This window comes from Beta vulgaris, chromosome 7 (assembly GCF_026745355.1).
Source record: "Beta vulgaris subsp. vulgaris cultivar EL10 chromosome 7, EL10.2, whole genome shotgun sequence".
In the NCBI taxonomy this organism is placed as follows: domain Eukaryota; kingdom Viridiplantae; phylum Streptophyta; class Magnoliopsida; order Caryophyllales; family Amaranthaceae; genus Beta; species Beta vulgaris.
The window spans coordinates 25,321,491-25,337,458 of record NC_079208.1 but is presented as its reverse complement, the minus strand read 5'-3'; the positions used below and the strand labels follow the sequence as shown (position 1 = coordinate 25,337,458).

The following is a 15,968-nucleotide window of genomic DNA, read 5'->3' as shown; positions in this document are numbered from 1 at the left end:
CGGCTAGTTACTGAAGGTCCTACTGAGTGACCGGGTTAGGGCTGGTCTTCTCAAATTGTGGGGGGCCCGCTGGGGTTGGAGCTGTCCTAACTCGAGGCGCCCCAAGGTTAACTGCACTTGCAGCCTCTCGAGGGTTAAGCTCCTCGAGGATGTGCTGGTTGCGGGCCGAGAGAATAAGAGCCTGTCAAGGGTTCTCCGCCGTCTCGTCGGCCACCTCGTAGGACGGCGCTCTCGAGTGATGAGAGGGGACGGGAGTCCTTTATCAGCTCGATGTCCCCATAGACGGCGCCAACCTGTTTCGGGTAAAAAATTGTATTAGGTGGCATGGACCGAGATTAGGATTAATGAGGGCCGGATGCTCGGAGACTGCTGGGAGACCTGCACAGGACGAGAGTTAGACTACCCCGGGGGTGGATCCGGGATCGCCCCTCCGACGATCAAGTCAGTTGATGTGTATTAATTGAGATTTGTGGAGTGGATTGTCTAGAATTCCTTACCTTAATAAATGGGGATCTGCCCAGTATTTATAGGCGTTGAAATGTGTGAAGAATGTATCTGGGCGTGAAATTTAAGGCAGGTGGGTCCCACTAGAAGGCTTTCACGCTGGCAGGAAGCCTTGGAGCCTTGGAGCATGTAGTGGCCTACCAGACAATATTGGGCCGAAACATTTACGAACATGCTTCTACAATTGAGCACTTATCAAAGATTTATTAAGAAATTCATTCAACCTCTTCACATTGTAGAATCAAGCACTAACCTTGGATGTGTTAAACAAGTGCTTCCAACCTTTTGGAGAAGTACTATCCTCATGGAATTCGAGAGCTAACGTTGTATTAGATTTAAAATTGAGTTTTCCTTAACCATATGTTTTCCAATAGGCTTAAGACCTATCCCTTTGTTCATTTTGTTCACTAGCTCCCTTGGCAACCGTTTAGTAAATGTTCAAACTAGACCGAAGAAAATCAATAGTTATACAACCATTCCTTATCATTTCCCGCACATAGCTATGTCTAACTCCAATGTGCCTTGACTTGCCATTGTAGATTTCACTATAAGCTTTTTGTTATGGTTGTTGCACCATAATGAATAACAAAAGGTGACATAAGTTTGACCCACAAATCAACCTCCCTCAACACATTTCTTAGCCATTTCGCTTCTTGACAACAAGATGCCAATGCAATGAATTCCGATGACATAGTTGAATCTGTTATATATGTTTACTTCTTGGATGCCCATGAAATATCACCTCCTCCAAGAAGAAACTCACATACGCTTGTGGATGAATAATCTTCCGTATTGGAAATACAAGTAGCATCCGAGTAACCTTATAGAATATAAGGTTCTCCTTTGTAAGTTATGGCATAATCCTAGTTTTTATTCAAATACCTAAGCACTCTTCTCAATGCTTGACAATACGACATCCTAGGATTACTAGTATACCCACTAAGCTTACCAATAACAAAAGCTATATCCGGGTGAGTGCTAGTGATAACATACATCAAGCTTCCAATTAAACTTGTATACTCCAATTGTGAAATAGGAGTACCAATACTCGGAACCAAGTGAACAATAGGATCCATGGAGTAGCAAAATGAGTCGATTTCGATTCATTAAACCTCTTGATCATTTTCTCAATGAAATGAGATTCTGATAGAGAAATTAACCCTTTACCTCTCATTATTCTAATACCTAGAATAAAATCCGCTTCACCCAAATCTTTCATTGAGAAGCTAGAAGAGAGAAAAGTTTTGGTCTTTTCACTTGTTTCCAAATCAGTCCCAAAGATAAGCATATCATCAACATATAAGCAAATTATAAGTCCATTACTGTTATTATCAAATTTACTCTATACACACTTATCAGACTGATTTATTTTGAAACCACTAGACAAAATGACCTCATCAAATTTTTGATGCCATTGCTTAGGTGCTTGCTTAAGACATTACAAATATCTAACTAGTTTGCAAACCTTAGTCACTTATCCTTTGACTATAAAACCTTCAGGTTGTTTCATGTACACTTCCTCCTCCAATTCAACATTAAATAAGGCAGTTTTGACATCCATTTTGTGAATTCTAGACCATGCCAGTGCTATGAAAAGTCTAACGGTAGCTATCCTAGCAACCAGAGCATAAGTGTTCAAATAATCGATACCATATCTTTACCTAAAACCTTGGACCACTAACCGGTCCTTATGTTTTAGTATGTTCCATCGATCTTCCTTTTTTCTTACGAAAATCCACTTACAACCTAGTGGTTTGCAACCGGGAGGTAAATTAGCTAAAATCCAAGTATGATATCCCATTATTGAATCCATTTCATCATTCACAGCCTCTTTCCAAAAGGCAGAATCGTAAGACTTCATAGCCTCATCAAAGCACCTAGGATCCTCCTCCACATTGTAGCAATATGAATTTTGAGTCACAATTGACTCTCTTGACCCTTCAACTAATTATAGTTGAAAATCCGGTCCAAAATATTTCTCTTTTCTAATTCTTTTACTGTTTCTAATTTCCGGTATTTTAGTATCATGATTATTGTTAATGTTAATTATCCACAACATTGAAACTAGTACTAGGTATCATGTCCTTTGGTCTTGGAATCGATGAGAATCGAATCTCATTAAATATTGCACCTTGACTCTATCACGATGGAATAGAGACAAAGTCATTGGGCTCAATGACATAAACCTATAGGCTTTGCTATGTCCGCATAGCCTAAAAATGCAATCAATTCCTTTTTCACCTAAAGTTTTCCATTTAGGTTCCGTCAATTTGACAATTCCCTACAACCCCATACCTTAAGGTAATTGAGATTAGGCTTTTTATTACACCAAAGTTCATAAGGGGTAGTCTTATTCCTTTTATTAGGAATTCAATTTAATATATAACATGCAGTTATAATTGTATCACCCCAAAAACCGTCATTAGACCCGAATTACAAAGCATGGTGTTAACCATTTCTTTTAGAACCTTACTTTTCCTTTCCGCTATACCATTACTTTGAGGTGAGTATAATGCATTTTTTCATGAATTACACCAATGGAACTAAAATACTGGATTATAGTATTCACCCCCCTATCCGTCGAAGTCTTTTAACTTTTATTAAGTTGAAGTTCCACTTCATTTAAAGTCTTAAACTTTTCTAGTACTTCATCTTTAGTAAATAATAAATATATGTAACAAAACCTTTAATAATCATTAATAAAAGTCATTATAAATTTTTATTTCCCAAAGAAGGTGAATAATGAAAGTCACACAAGTCACTATGCACCAATTCTAGCAATACCGTTTGTCTACTCAAACTAAGATAAAGATCCTTTGTAATGTTATTTAGCATGCATGTTTTACACTTCTCTAACTTTAAATCGAAAGAAGGTATTAAACCTAGTTTAGGCATATCATATTATCTACGATAGTTTACATGACATAATCGATTGTGCCATACAGAAGAATCATCAAGCATGTAAATAAAACAAGTATCACTTGCATGAATACTAAATTTAAACATAACATTACAATAATATCTTTGTCCTACATAAATACCACCATTAGAAACAATAAACTTGTCCGATTTAAATACTACTTTAAAACCAAATTCATTCAAGAGACCTCCGACACTAGATTCTTCCTAACTTCCGGTACATAAATAACATCCCAAAGAGTTAAAGTCTTTCTCGAGGTTAGCAACAATTCTACTTGGCCTATGCCCTTTGCCTTCACCGTAGAATCATTCCCCATATACAAGATTAGATCATAATCCAATTCTTCCAAAGACTGGAAGAAGTGCCCATTATTGCATACATGTCTAGAGGCCCCCGAATCTATCCACCAAGAGTCATCAACCTTGGTTTTGACCAACACTAGGTTGTTCATTCTTTTTCTTCTTCTTCTTCTTCTTAGAAGGACAATCCCTCTTGAAATGAGGTCCATTAGATACCCAACAAGTGAGGGCCTTCCTCTGTTTGTTTGCAACATTGGTTTTTGAGTTGTTATTATTGGATTTCTTGGTCCCACTAGACCCACCAACCTCTACCATATTCACAATAGACTTAAGAACACTAGTAGTAGAATCCTTAACCCCATCTTGATATCCGTTCCTCAATAAGAAGATGAGTTCCTAATTGCTCCATGGACATATCCTCGTTCCTATATTTCATGGAATGCTTAGTGTCTTTGCAAGAATGTGGTCATTTATCAATGATTGAGGCAAAGGCAATGTCCTCATCCATCACATATCATATGATCTAATTTGGTTCAAAATATGTTGAATTTCATGAAATTGCTCTATAATAGGCCTATCATTAGTCATTTTAAATGAATTAAAATTACTAACAAGAAATTTCTTACTTGAAGCATCTTCCGAAATATACTTGGCCTCAAGAGCATCCCAAAGTTCCTATGCACTCTTAGCATACTAGTAAAGATCAAACAAAGTGTAGGTAAGAGAGTTGAGGATGTGACCTCGGCAAATGTAGTCATCATTCTGCCACTTTGTTTTCTTCCTTGTAGTCTCCAAGGTCTCTTCCTCTCCATCTTGTGGGAACGGTAGCATGGGTGTTGTAAGAACGTACACCACGTTCAAAGTTGTCAACAAGAAATATATCTTCTTTTGCCATCTCCGATTACCCACCCCCTTCGAACTTGTCCAACTTTTGTAAATTCATACTCATGTCCGAAAAGAAGAAAAATTAAAACTAATAGATTATCATATGTATGATGAACAAGGGAACCAGATATACCACTCCAAGGCACAAAAACTACGCTTTCATATAGTTTAATGTCGTCCCTCTAGGATCAACGGGTTAATACGAAATAACTAATGAGATACAATGGAGAAAACAATTCACAAGATGATATTCTATGTGAATCAACAAGAACTTTTGTGTTTATTGTTTGTGAAGAACACTAGAGAGAAAACATTGAAGTTTCTCTAAAGCAAAGAAAGTTTTGTGATATATCAAAAATGATTTTTCCACGCGTCATATGAATTATAAAGGTAGTATTTATATTACCTTCTTAGATTAGAGTAATCATTGTCTTAATATCCTTTTAGTCCTTTGCTTAAAATTCCCAAACGTCATTAAAAGGATAGCGTGCACAATACAACGGCTATAAACCGTTCACCCAAGTTTTCACGCTCCAAAACAGTAAGCATGTCGCGAGCCGCGACACAGATTGCGAGCCACGATTGCACGTTGGTCGCGACCCTCGACGGATATCACGACCATTGACGGCACCCGGGTCGCGACCTGTGATGGATGTCGTGACCAGTGACGACCATCCTGTTTCGCTTGAAATCTTAGCATACTAGACCTCCTCCTCTGCTAGTATAAAACCATATGAACGTATGAACCCATTTCATTATAAATGTTCCAACATAAGAGTGGCCTTGTGTGCATGGTGTCGCAATCTATAGTGCTTGAGGTACACTTATATATATATTTTGTAGTTGTTTCTGACTCTGAGAGTATTTGTTCACTTGAAGGTCTAGAACTAAGATGTCAAAGTAAGTGCAGCTTTTTTTTTTTTTGTAGGGATTGTAAGTTCAACTTCTAGCAAAGTAAAAGCAGATTTGTTTATCTCCCTGAAGTCAAAACCCTCACATATAGAGACAATTGAGGAAATATTTTTTCCCTTTTCGAGATTAAAAAAAAATTGCACTAAAAAAATAGGGTGACAATCCTAAAGGGGAATGAAGATCCATACTTGCAGCCCTGAGGAGGATTCTATGTAAGGATATATATATATATAAATATATATATATTTTTTAAGGTAAGGAGAATTTTCTTTTAAGGAAGGGGGAAATTGGGGATCTTTTTTGTAAGGGATAAGAATCGAACCCCTGTCACAAGGGTGGAAGGAGGACCTTACAACCACTAGGCTAACCTTGATTCTCAACTCTATGTAACGATATGGTTACATGCAACAGAACTATATTATTCTAATACTCATTTTTGAAGTCACATACTCTTTGCTTATGATACCTGTTTCAAATGTCCGGCATTATTTTATACTCATAATAATATATTACATTATGCTCATCAGCTACAAAACTGATTCCAACCCTGATCTGAGGACTGAACTAAATACAGGATTAAGAAGCTCTTTTTAAGTGGAGAAAGTGGGGGGAAAAGGCAGCTGTTAATAGATGGTAATTTCATACCCATATGGCCTTGGCTTCCCTTAGCATTGGCACTAGTCTTCCTTGCACTTGTAGGCTGATGATTTCTTTAGCCCCACCAACATACCTCTGGCCTATAAACAATGCAGGAACACTAGGTGCTTGCCCAAGTCTTTGCAATGCTTTCTCAATTTCGTTTCCGTCTGCAGTTTCATCGAGCTCATATACTGTTGCATTTGCTCCATAGCTGCTGATAAGTTGTTTCATTGAGTGGGACATACAGCAGGAAGTTCTGCTGAATATCACCACTGGCTTTTCTTCTACTAAGTGACGTAAAATCTCCATATTTAGAGACTTAAATCTTGGGCTTTGTTTTTCGGTGGAAGAGGTTTATGAAGTTTGAAATGTAGCTTCTTTTCAAACTTGTGGATGGTTTTAAGTTTTTTTGTCTTGAGAAAATCGAGTTGATACACCCATGTATTTATACTGCTCGAGTCTTTAGCCAAATTCCTTACATAGCTACCTCTTAGCGAAAGGATAGCAGGGTATTATCCTGTAATAAAATTATTAAGCCTTGTTATTCCCTAATGTGGACACCTCGACATTACTATGGGTAATCATATGCTCACCTTTTTACCAAGTTGATTTATAGGCATATCTAAGCATCTCACAGTAAGGAGCACTGGTGAATAAGCACGGTTTTAAGACCCAAGAAATTTGCATTATGCATCCAACATAGGTTCCCTATTTTCTTCCATATCCTTTCTCAAAAACGTTAAAGCCTAAACAAGCGTGAGATAAATAAAGGAGGAATAAAAGAAATGTTAATGTATGAGTACTACCCAAGTCCGCTGTCGGCCACAATGGTAAGTCCGACAGAGAGTGTCTTAGGACGCGACCTCATAAAAAGGGAAATAAGCGTACCTTAATATCTGATCAAGACTACTGTCGTGGCCATCAGAAAGGACAAAAAGCAACGAATCTTCCCTCTGACAAACTCATCACAGTCATACACGTGCCAAAGGATTACCTATTCTGTCGGGTGAATAGTACATCTATAAATATTTTGATTGTCATCCTATACAAGTTCTGACTAATAACCCATTAGACAAGGCTTTGCAGAAAATGGATACGTCAGACCATTTACTGAAATTGGCCGTCGAGTTGTCAGAATATGATATCCAATATAAGCCGCGAACCGCCATCAAGGCACAAACAGTGGCGGGTTTCATAACAGAGGCGTATGAAGAAGAAGAAGTAGATGAGAAAGAAGCATGGTTGCTCGAAATTGATGGATCTTCAGCAACAAGTGGGGCAGGTGACGGGATCATGGTGACTATCCCGAATTGGAACATATATGAGTATGCGGTTAAGTTTGCATTCCCGACATCAAATAATGAATCAAAATATGAAGCAGCTATTGTCGGACTAGAAATGTGCATAGCAGGGGATGCAATAAACGTATCTCTGAAGACGGACTCGCAGCTGGTAAGTGGTCAGCTTATAGAAGAGTTTGAGATAAAAGCAAACATGCAAAAGTATGTCGAAAAAACCAAAGAAGTAATTGCTTAGTTGGAACACTTTGAAGTTCAAGCCATCACAGGGCCGAGAACACAAAAGCAGATGCATTGTCAAAACTCGCTAGCTCAAATTTATTTAACATTGAAAGAACTGTGGTAGTCGACATCCTAAAAGAGAAGCACATTGTCGAGAGAACAGTTGTCGTCAACAGTATTAATCAACAAGGAGAACGGGAGCGCTCCCTGCAGACCAGATGTTCGCTAAGAACTAAAGTGGCTAGCAAACTGGTATATAATATACCAGAACTAATTGTACAAGAAGTTGTTCAACCTACCCTTGCTAAAGTGTGCAACAGCAACGGAGGCCACGAGGATAGTGGAAGAAATATATGAAGGGGTTTGCGGAAATCACATAGGAGGGAAGGCTCTAGCGTTGAAAGAACTGAGAGCTGGCTTTTACTGGCCAAGCATGCTGGCGGACGCCCAAAGCTTTGTGAAAAGATGTGATGAATTTCTGAAGATTGCTCCGGTGATAAACAGACCTGCAAATGACTTACAACCCATTTTATGTCCGATACCATTCGCCCAATAGGGAATGGACATGATGGGACCATTCACAACCGCGACTGAAGGTAGGCGGTTCCTTATCGTTGGAATTGATTATTTCACGAAATGGATAGAGGCCGAGCCGACAGTGAAGATAAAAGCAAATCAGATACGAAAATTCATCTAGCAAAACATCATGACTAGATTTGGTATCCATATCGGCATCGTTTTTTACCATGGCGTATAGTGTGACTGCCGGCCGATACAAGACTTCAGGGTCAAGTTTGCATGCTCAGCAGTATGCCATCCTCAGAGCAACGGTCAAGTCGAGGCCGCTAACAAACAAATCCTGAACGCTCTAAAGAAGAAGTAGACGAGTTCAAAGGCAGGTGGACCGAGATGGTACCGACATTACTGTGGGCGAACAGAACAATAGAGAGGGAAGCAACAGGGGAAAGCCCTTTCAAGTTGGCCTTTGATGTAGAAGCGGTGCTACCGGTAGAGGTAGGGCTACCCTCTTACCGGATTAAGCACCAGATCGTAGAGAAAACGATCAAGCACTAAGGGAACATTTGGATTTCCTCCCTGAAATAAGGCTAATGACGAAACTAAAAGTAGCGATGTATAAGGACAGAATCAGTGCCTACAACAAAAGAATCCTGGAAAGACCGTTATAGGTTGGTCACTTTATACTGAGAAGAACGACCGTCATGGGAAAAGCTCATGCAGAAGGAAAGCTGAGGCTTACTAGGAAGGCCCTTATGTTATAAGCCAAAAAGCTCGCTCCGGGTTCCTACATTTTGAATAATATGGATGACAAGGAGCTAAAGAGCTGCTGGAATGCTAGCGTCTTAAAGAAATATTATGTGTAATATAATTGGCCGAGAGCCACGATTGTCATTTAAATAATACAAGTAGCCGTAAGCGTTCCATATATTTTATTTACGTATTGAAGTCGTATTTCTGTTAAATTGGACAACGACCATATAACAGGCCAAGTGCAAATAAAGCCAAAATGACAGCCTCTAAAGACGCTAACGGTCATATAACAGGCCAAGTGCAAATAAAGCCAAATGACAGGCTCTAAGCACGCTAACGACCATATACAGGCCATGTGCAAACACAGCTAAATAACAACCCCTAAGCACAATAACGGCCATATAACAGGCCTAGTGCAAATAGCAAAATGATAGGCTTTAAACATACTAATGGCCATATAACAGGCCTAAGATGATGACGGTCATATGACAGGCCTAAGACAATCAATACCTGGATAAATGCAAAAAAGTTGTTATCATAAAATTGCAATAATTACTAATGGATCGACATTGTGTCTCGGACAACACTAGTCGCAATAAAAAGAAAAAGCAACATTAAATTACGGATTACTGCATGGCAGCCAACTACAGGCAAAAATGTAGGCAGCCAGTAAAAGAAGGCACTTATAAATTCATAGCAAAAAATTACAATTAAAAAGTGTTTACATGCTATCAATGGCTGAATTCTAAAAATTACAAAGGAGAATTCCAAAGCTATTAGAAGCTACAGAGGAGCCTGGAGATGACCGCCAAAACCATCAAGAGGATGGCGCTTCTTCATCCCCAGTGACAGGAATAATGTTGACAATGACATCCTGAAAGCAGATGTAGGGCTCGCCATCGAGAGGACGCAGGTGAGCGCCTTTAGTAAAAGTAGTCTCCATCTGCTCCCAGTCAAAAGATGGATGGGAATGGCAGACACATCACTTCGCGGCCACCCACCCGCCATCATATCTCTCCCCGAGGAGCCCAATAAACTCCTCGGACCTCTTGAAATCTACCAAGGTAAGACAGTCGACATCAGACTTTACCTTTTCTACAGCAGTAGTCGCCTCTTCCTTAGCAGCCTTTAGAGCCAGCTCGAGCTCTTCTCTTTTCTTCTCGGCCTCCTCCAACTGGCCGACTTTTACACGCAGATGCACCACCTCTTTGTCAATCTCGGCCTTGGCCGCCTTCTCAGCAGTCAAGTCCGTTTGTAGCTGGTGGCATGAGCAACAGTAGCATCGCGATCAGCCTGAAGATCTCTTGCTAGTCGTCCAAAGCTCTCGACCACACATTGATACTCGATGTACTGCACTATTAGCTCCACAACAGAGTTGTTGGCCTACAAAAAAGGGAGAAGAGAGAGAGAAAAAAGAGAAGTATCACTTACGACTGCCAAGTCATGAGCAACTTGGGCCGCGGGGGCCACAAGCTTGTCAGCCGGACAATCTATGGGTAATTGGAGTCCTTTGAATAGATGGTACCCCAGAGTGCCGCCATTAGCAGGGATGTCTACATAGAGAGACTCGTCTTCTCTCACATCCCAATTTGGTCGGTATAGTTGATCGGGAGTAGTTGGGGGGCGAGAGAAGACAACCTTAATGGCGGCACATAGGGGTACCTCCTTCGTCTCAATCCATTCTCGGACCCGAGAATAAATTCCCGGACCCATATCCGAGAGAAAAATAGGAGCACGGACAATCTCATAGATCCTCTAGCGCCAGGATGAGCCGGATCCAAGTGTTGTCCCAATGCTGCTTATAGCAACATCAAGTGGAGATGTCCGGGGAATGACAGGAGTGGACTACCGGACATGAGAGCTAACCCGAACTTCAGGACCGGTAGCAGGCACCTCAGATGTAGAACTAACTTCTACAGTTTGTCGTTTTTGAAGGCCCTTCGCCTCAGCTTCCCGACGACGCCTTTAATTGGTACTATCGCCGCCCTGTTGACCGACACCTGGACGGCCGACCGGGAGGGAGTCTGATCCCCCTGACCTTGCATCCGCCCAACACGTCGAACAACTCGGCCAACGGTACGACCACTGCGACTGGCATCGCGGTCAGCACCTCGTGGACCAGCAGTGAGGCCATGAACGGTGTCGTAGTCGAAATTGGCTCTTCTGGAGTCTTAGACATTGGTTTTAAGTTCTCGTCTAAGCCCAACTCCTCGAGATCCAAGCTGCACGCACCTATAAAAACGAGTCAATCAAAAACAGATCAACATCAATGGTAAAAAACAAAATGATTAAACATTCACAAAGTCCTATGTCGGACCAAAAGTCAGGTTACACACCTTCTGGGTGAGTCCGGCACAAGAAAAGTGCAGACAGAAGCTCGTTGCCGAGATTGTCCTTGGTGTGTGGAATCCAAGTACAAGGAATCAGTGTCTCGGACTCTTCATTACCCTTAACTTCTGGCTCAAACTCGAAATAGTGCCGCGGAGAGGGAAGTTGGCCAGGACCTTTAGCCAATAAAAAGTTGGCTGACATCCTTTCAACCCCTTCCTCATATTCTGGGTCTTCAATTTGTCTTTCCATTTGGCGTCCCTCCTGAGAAAAGGTCCACATTCTCTTTAGCGGGGTACTTTGAACCCCTTCCTCGTATTCTCTTTAGCATTGCAACCAGTCATAGCTGTCATGCGCCTACGAACTTGGCCACCCCTGGCATTAGGAGTAGGGGTGTTATTAGGCTGAGTACCGTCTTGCAACATTTGGATAAAAGATGCTACAATTTGTAGCTGCTTAGGGGAGAATTGACTGAGTTGATTCAGGTTGAATGATCCGCCACCAGTGTTGACCTGAGATACATTGTTCTCAGGGGTTTGCTGCTCGTTATTGTTCCTGGTCCCTCTAGTTGAGAGCTGAGGTGCACCGATAGGTCCGGTAATAGCTGGCTGAGTAGACCCTTGTACAGTTTCGAATCCTTGTGGACCACGTCCGTCATTGCTTGCTCTTTCCATGTTAGCATTCACAAAGATGGGAAGTCCCCTCCTTCCAGCGCCAAGTTGTTTCGGTTGTGAAACGGTTGACGACCTCAAGGGATGTTCACCAAAGATCTGGGAAGTAGAGTCCCTTAGTGAATAGCTGCACAACAAGCAAACGTGAGCTACCTTCGGGGTGGTTGAGGAAACCTCGTCCGACGCTCAAGTCAGTGTTTGTCCAACTAGGATTTAGAAAGAGAAATGAGAGAGAGAAGTTATTTTTAGTATGAAAGAGAAGGTACATGCAAAATAGTACTAGTGGGGTATTTATAGAAGTACTATTCCTCTGACATGGTGTGTAATCCTTTTGACACGTGTATGGCTGTGACGCACTTAACAGGTGGGAAGATTCCCCTGCTTTTGTCTTATTAGGCGACCGCCAACATTCTCGGACTGCAAAGGTGAATTGACTTGCTAGAGATGTGGATGAGACTTGTCTCGCTCTCGTCCTAATTAATGTTCACGGACTCGCCATGTTGGTCCGCCAACGTACTTGGGTTATACCCATACATGTGGTACTCCTAAATCAGGTTTTATAGTGCATTTATTCCCCAAAATTCATTGAAGCGGCAATAAAACTGTTTATATCTCCTATGTTGGTTTGATTTCAGCTATGTGCATATATTTGGCTAAAACTTTTAAATACAGGAACATTTTGTATTTCCCTTTCACGTTAAGTTCATATATATGCACATTTGTGCTGACTCGTTTGCTATCTCTTATCAAAGTTGGATATGCATGATTTCTCTTGCATTTCCATCTCTTTTTGTGAATAGTGTCAAACGCTTCACCATAATTATGGTTTACCTTTACGTAAAAACATGGTATAGTAAAGGAAGACCTAAATTTGATATACTTTCTCCCGAGTGTCGAAATCAATTTGATTTTTTTAAATAACTTTTTATGTTGACAGGATTTTCCTGGGAAAAGTAGATATATGCCACAACTAGGAAAAAACTTGCAAACATGACTGCTTCACACATTCTGATTACTTATTAAGAAGGTGATCTGCATCAAAGGTGTTTCAAAATATTATGGTGCGTAATATATATTCTTGACACCAGAACAAAAAAAGGGTAGAACACACACTCATCTTAATGAACTTATTTTTTTGCTTGCTATCATGTAAGATATAGTGAACTTCAATAACTTAAGCGAAGTACACCCTAACATATAAGTGAAGAAGCGATACTCCACTTCGTATGTAGTAGATGCTTCAATAGTGGTAAGTCGTAAACGTTTTTTATCAGTTTGGAATAGTGTAAGGTTCCGAATACTTCCAATATATCTTGTCTTTTTTTTTGTCTTTTTTATTTCCATTTAATTTTTTTTGATGAATGTTCTTGTAGCCTTTCATTAGTCCTTATTCTTTTCTAATCATTTTTAGTTTCTTGTTTTTATTATCTTTGGATTTGGACCAACCAAACGTACCATTACTCTATTGGTAGTGTAAACACACTCTAGTTCAGATGTAACAATGTTATAGAACAAGCTAACTATTAGTGCAATCTGCATGTTATTAGTAAACTAACTTGCAATTCTGAGGGAAAAGATGTATTACAATGAATAGTCGTAGCTAGAAAGTTGAAGGAGAATGATCCTGATAGGTGAAATGGATTATTCCCTCATCATGGCTCCAGGAATAATCTTTATGGGGAAAAATAAATCTGAAATGACTAGCATCCTATAGCTTACCGACCTGAAAATGGATGATTCTCTTAGAAACTAAGATCCAGTGATTGATGCCAGTATGAAATGGTAGGAATAAAAATATTACCTACAGAATTGTGAAGTCATCTAAGGAATCAAAATTTTGAACAATCTGCGTTAATGTCATTAAGGTTTTGGCATTGTTGTTGTTGTAAACAAGGTTTCCCCATCTCCCCTTATATATAGTTAGAAGATGGAAAAGGTTTCGGTGCTGCATCATATATAAATATGTAAGCCAGTTAGGAAACCATTGTTAAAGACTAGTTGGTTTTTGGATGTAGCTTTTAGTAGAAATGCATTGCTTATCTTTATCAAACTAAATTACATTGTACACCTTGATAAATTCGGAACTCAGGACTCGCAACAATTTGATCTATAATCGTTACTTGAGCTATGAGTATTAACCCTCTGATAGGCTGGGAATGAAGCGCAGCAAGAATAGGAGAAAAGAGGAAAAAAGAGCACACAAAACAGATACGAAGGAAAAAGTTGGGATCCTTTTATCTAAAGTCTTGAAATTTGACACATTTAATTCCTTTTAGATTCATGGTAATAGTAACACGATCAGCTTTTGATAGAGCTAAGGGACATATTACTTTAGGGACAACTACCCTCCTCTTCACTAGGAAAATAATCAAAATATATGCAGGAAGAGAATATTCTGGCTAAGAGTGATTTGACAGTACATTTACAATTTACATGGACCGAAAGAAAACAAAGATATTCTATTCTTTACTGATCCATGAAGTGAGAGTGCAGGGTCTGTTTTCCGCATCACAGAAAGATTTTTTATTTTATGCCCTATATTGAGTATATTAATATGTGGAGATTGATGTAGTTAATGATCCACAATCTCTGTTTTCCGCATCACAAAAAGTTGAGCATGCATATTGCATATCTTTTGTATGAAAGTCCACTTATGCATCATATTCTTCAGTTTGATGTGGCAGCTTGGTATTAGAGTAAATATATGTAAATATATTTTCTATCCTTGTTTAGAGTAATGTATCTATGTTAAATATGTAATTAAGTGATGTAGGTTATCTTGTACTCCTGGTATATATTGTTAATACAATACCTAAGCCTCCTTAGGGAGTTATTCTATCATCTTACATGGTATCAGGCCATTCTTGGCAGCCGGTTTTTCCGCCTCGATCAGTATATCGACACCTTCTTCCTCCCATTCTTCTCCTCTTCTCCTCCATCATGACCAGGGATGCTCACAACAAGAACGTCAGCCTTTAGCGTCTAATGAATGAAAGTTAGCGTCTGCTATGGGGCCGGAAGCTAATTAGCGTCCGACGCCGTAGTAGACGCTAATAAGCGTCTTTTAAGGCAGACGATAATTTCCAAAAAACGGTCGCTAATTGCTCGACTTCTTGTGAGATTCACTTTGCATTGAGCGGACGCTAATTTCATAAGGCGGACGCTGCTAGTTTCATTTTTTTTTTATAATAACGTTAATCGTGTTTAGATAGTTTTTAACCTGTTTCATTTTCCAACAAAATATACTCAAGCCGTCCGCTAATGCGCCGAATTCTGCACTAATGACCTGTTTGCATTAATTAAAAATTGATAGATACACTAACATAAATTCATACATACATAAACATAAGTTAACGGTCTTAACTAAATTATATGTTCTCACGTCTCGAAATATATACATGATAGATATTGTAAGAAATCGTAGGAGCCTAAGTCGCAAACGCATCACCACCACCGGTGGGGGGGTCTCGAGGCCCGGTAAAGGGGAAGGAACCACCACACTGGCTCATCATCTGGTTGTTGGTCTCCAAAGTCGCCCTCATCTGCGCCAGGTACTCCTCATGCACTCTGCGCTCCTCCTCTCTCTCCATTTGTCTAGCGAGGCGTCCCTCTTCTCTCTCCTTCTGTATCCGCTCACGTTCTCTTTGCAACTCGGCTGTCTCTACCTCGAACCTCGCAGACAACTGAGAAAACATGGAAGGAGTGCAACTGGAGGACGGACTACCTCCCCCCCTCGAAGACCTCACAAAATAGAGGTCTGCACTCGTCCCAAACCAGGAACCCACCCTTTCTTTCTGCCACCAACAGTCTCAAAGAAAATCTGGTTCGGGGACTTGGTTTCCCCTCTTTATTCACATTAAGTAAGAGTTTTGTCGTAACTTTCCTGCAAGAATGGTTTTAGCAAGTTTAAGACACTTAGCCATTGAAAATGATGGAAAGTAAGCCATTTCGAGCCCTTTGTTGGGTTTAATGTTCCTATAATCCAACCTATATGTCTATTTCAAGTTCTAATGCCTCATGC

The 15,968-nt window shown here is 40.2% G+C and overlaps 1 protein-coding gene across 1 annotated transcript; it reads right to left on the bottom strand.

The window, feature by feature from the left end:
• Positions 1-5,864: 5,864 nt before the first annotated feature.
• LOC104899047 (monothiol glutaredoxin-S1) lies at positions 5,865-6,553 on the bottom strand. Its single transcript, XM_010686179.3, has one exon. It carries the CDS (start codon positions 6,466-6,468, stop codon positions 6,160-6,162), a length of 309 nt encoding a protein of 102 aa, XP_010684481.1. The 5' UTR covers positions 6,469-6,553; the 3' UTR covers positions 5,865-6,159.
• Positions 6,554-15,968: the final 9,415 nt, after the last annotated feature.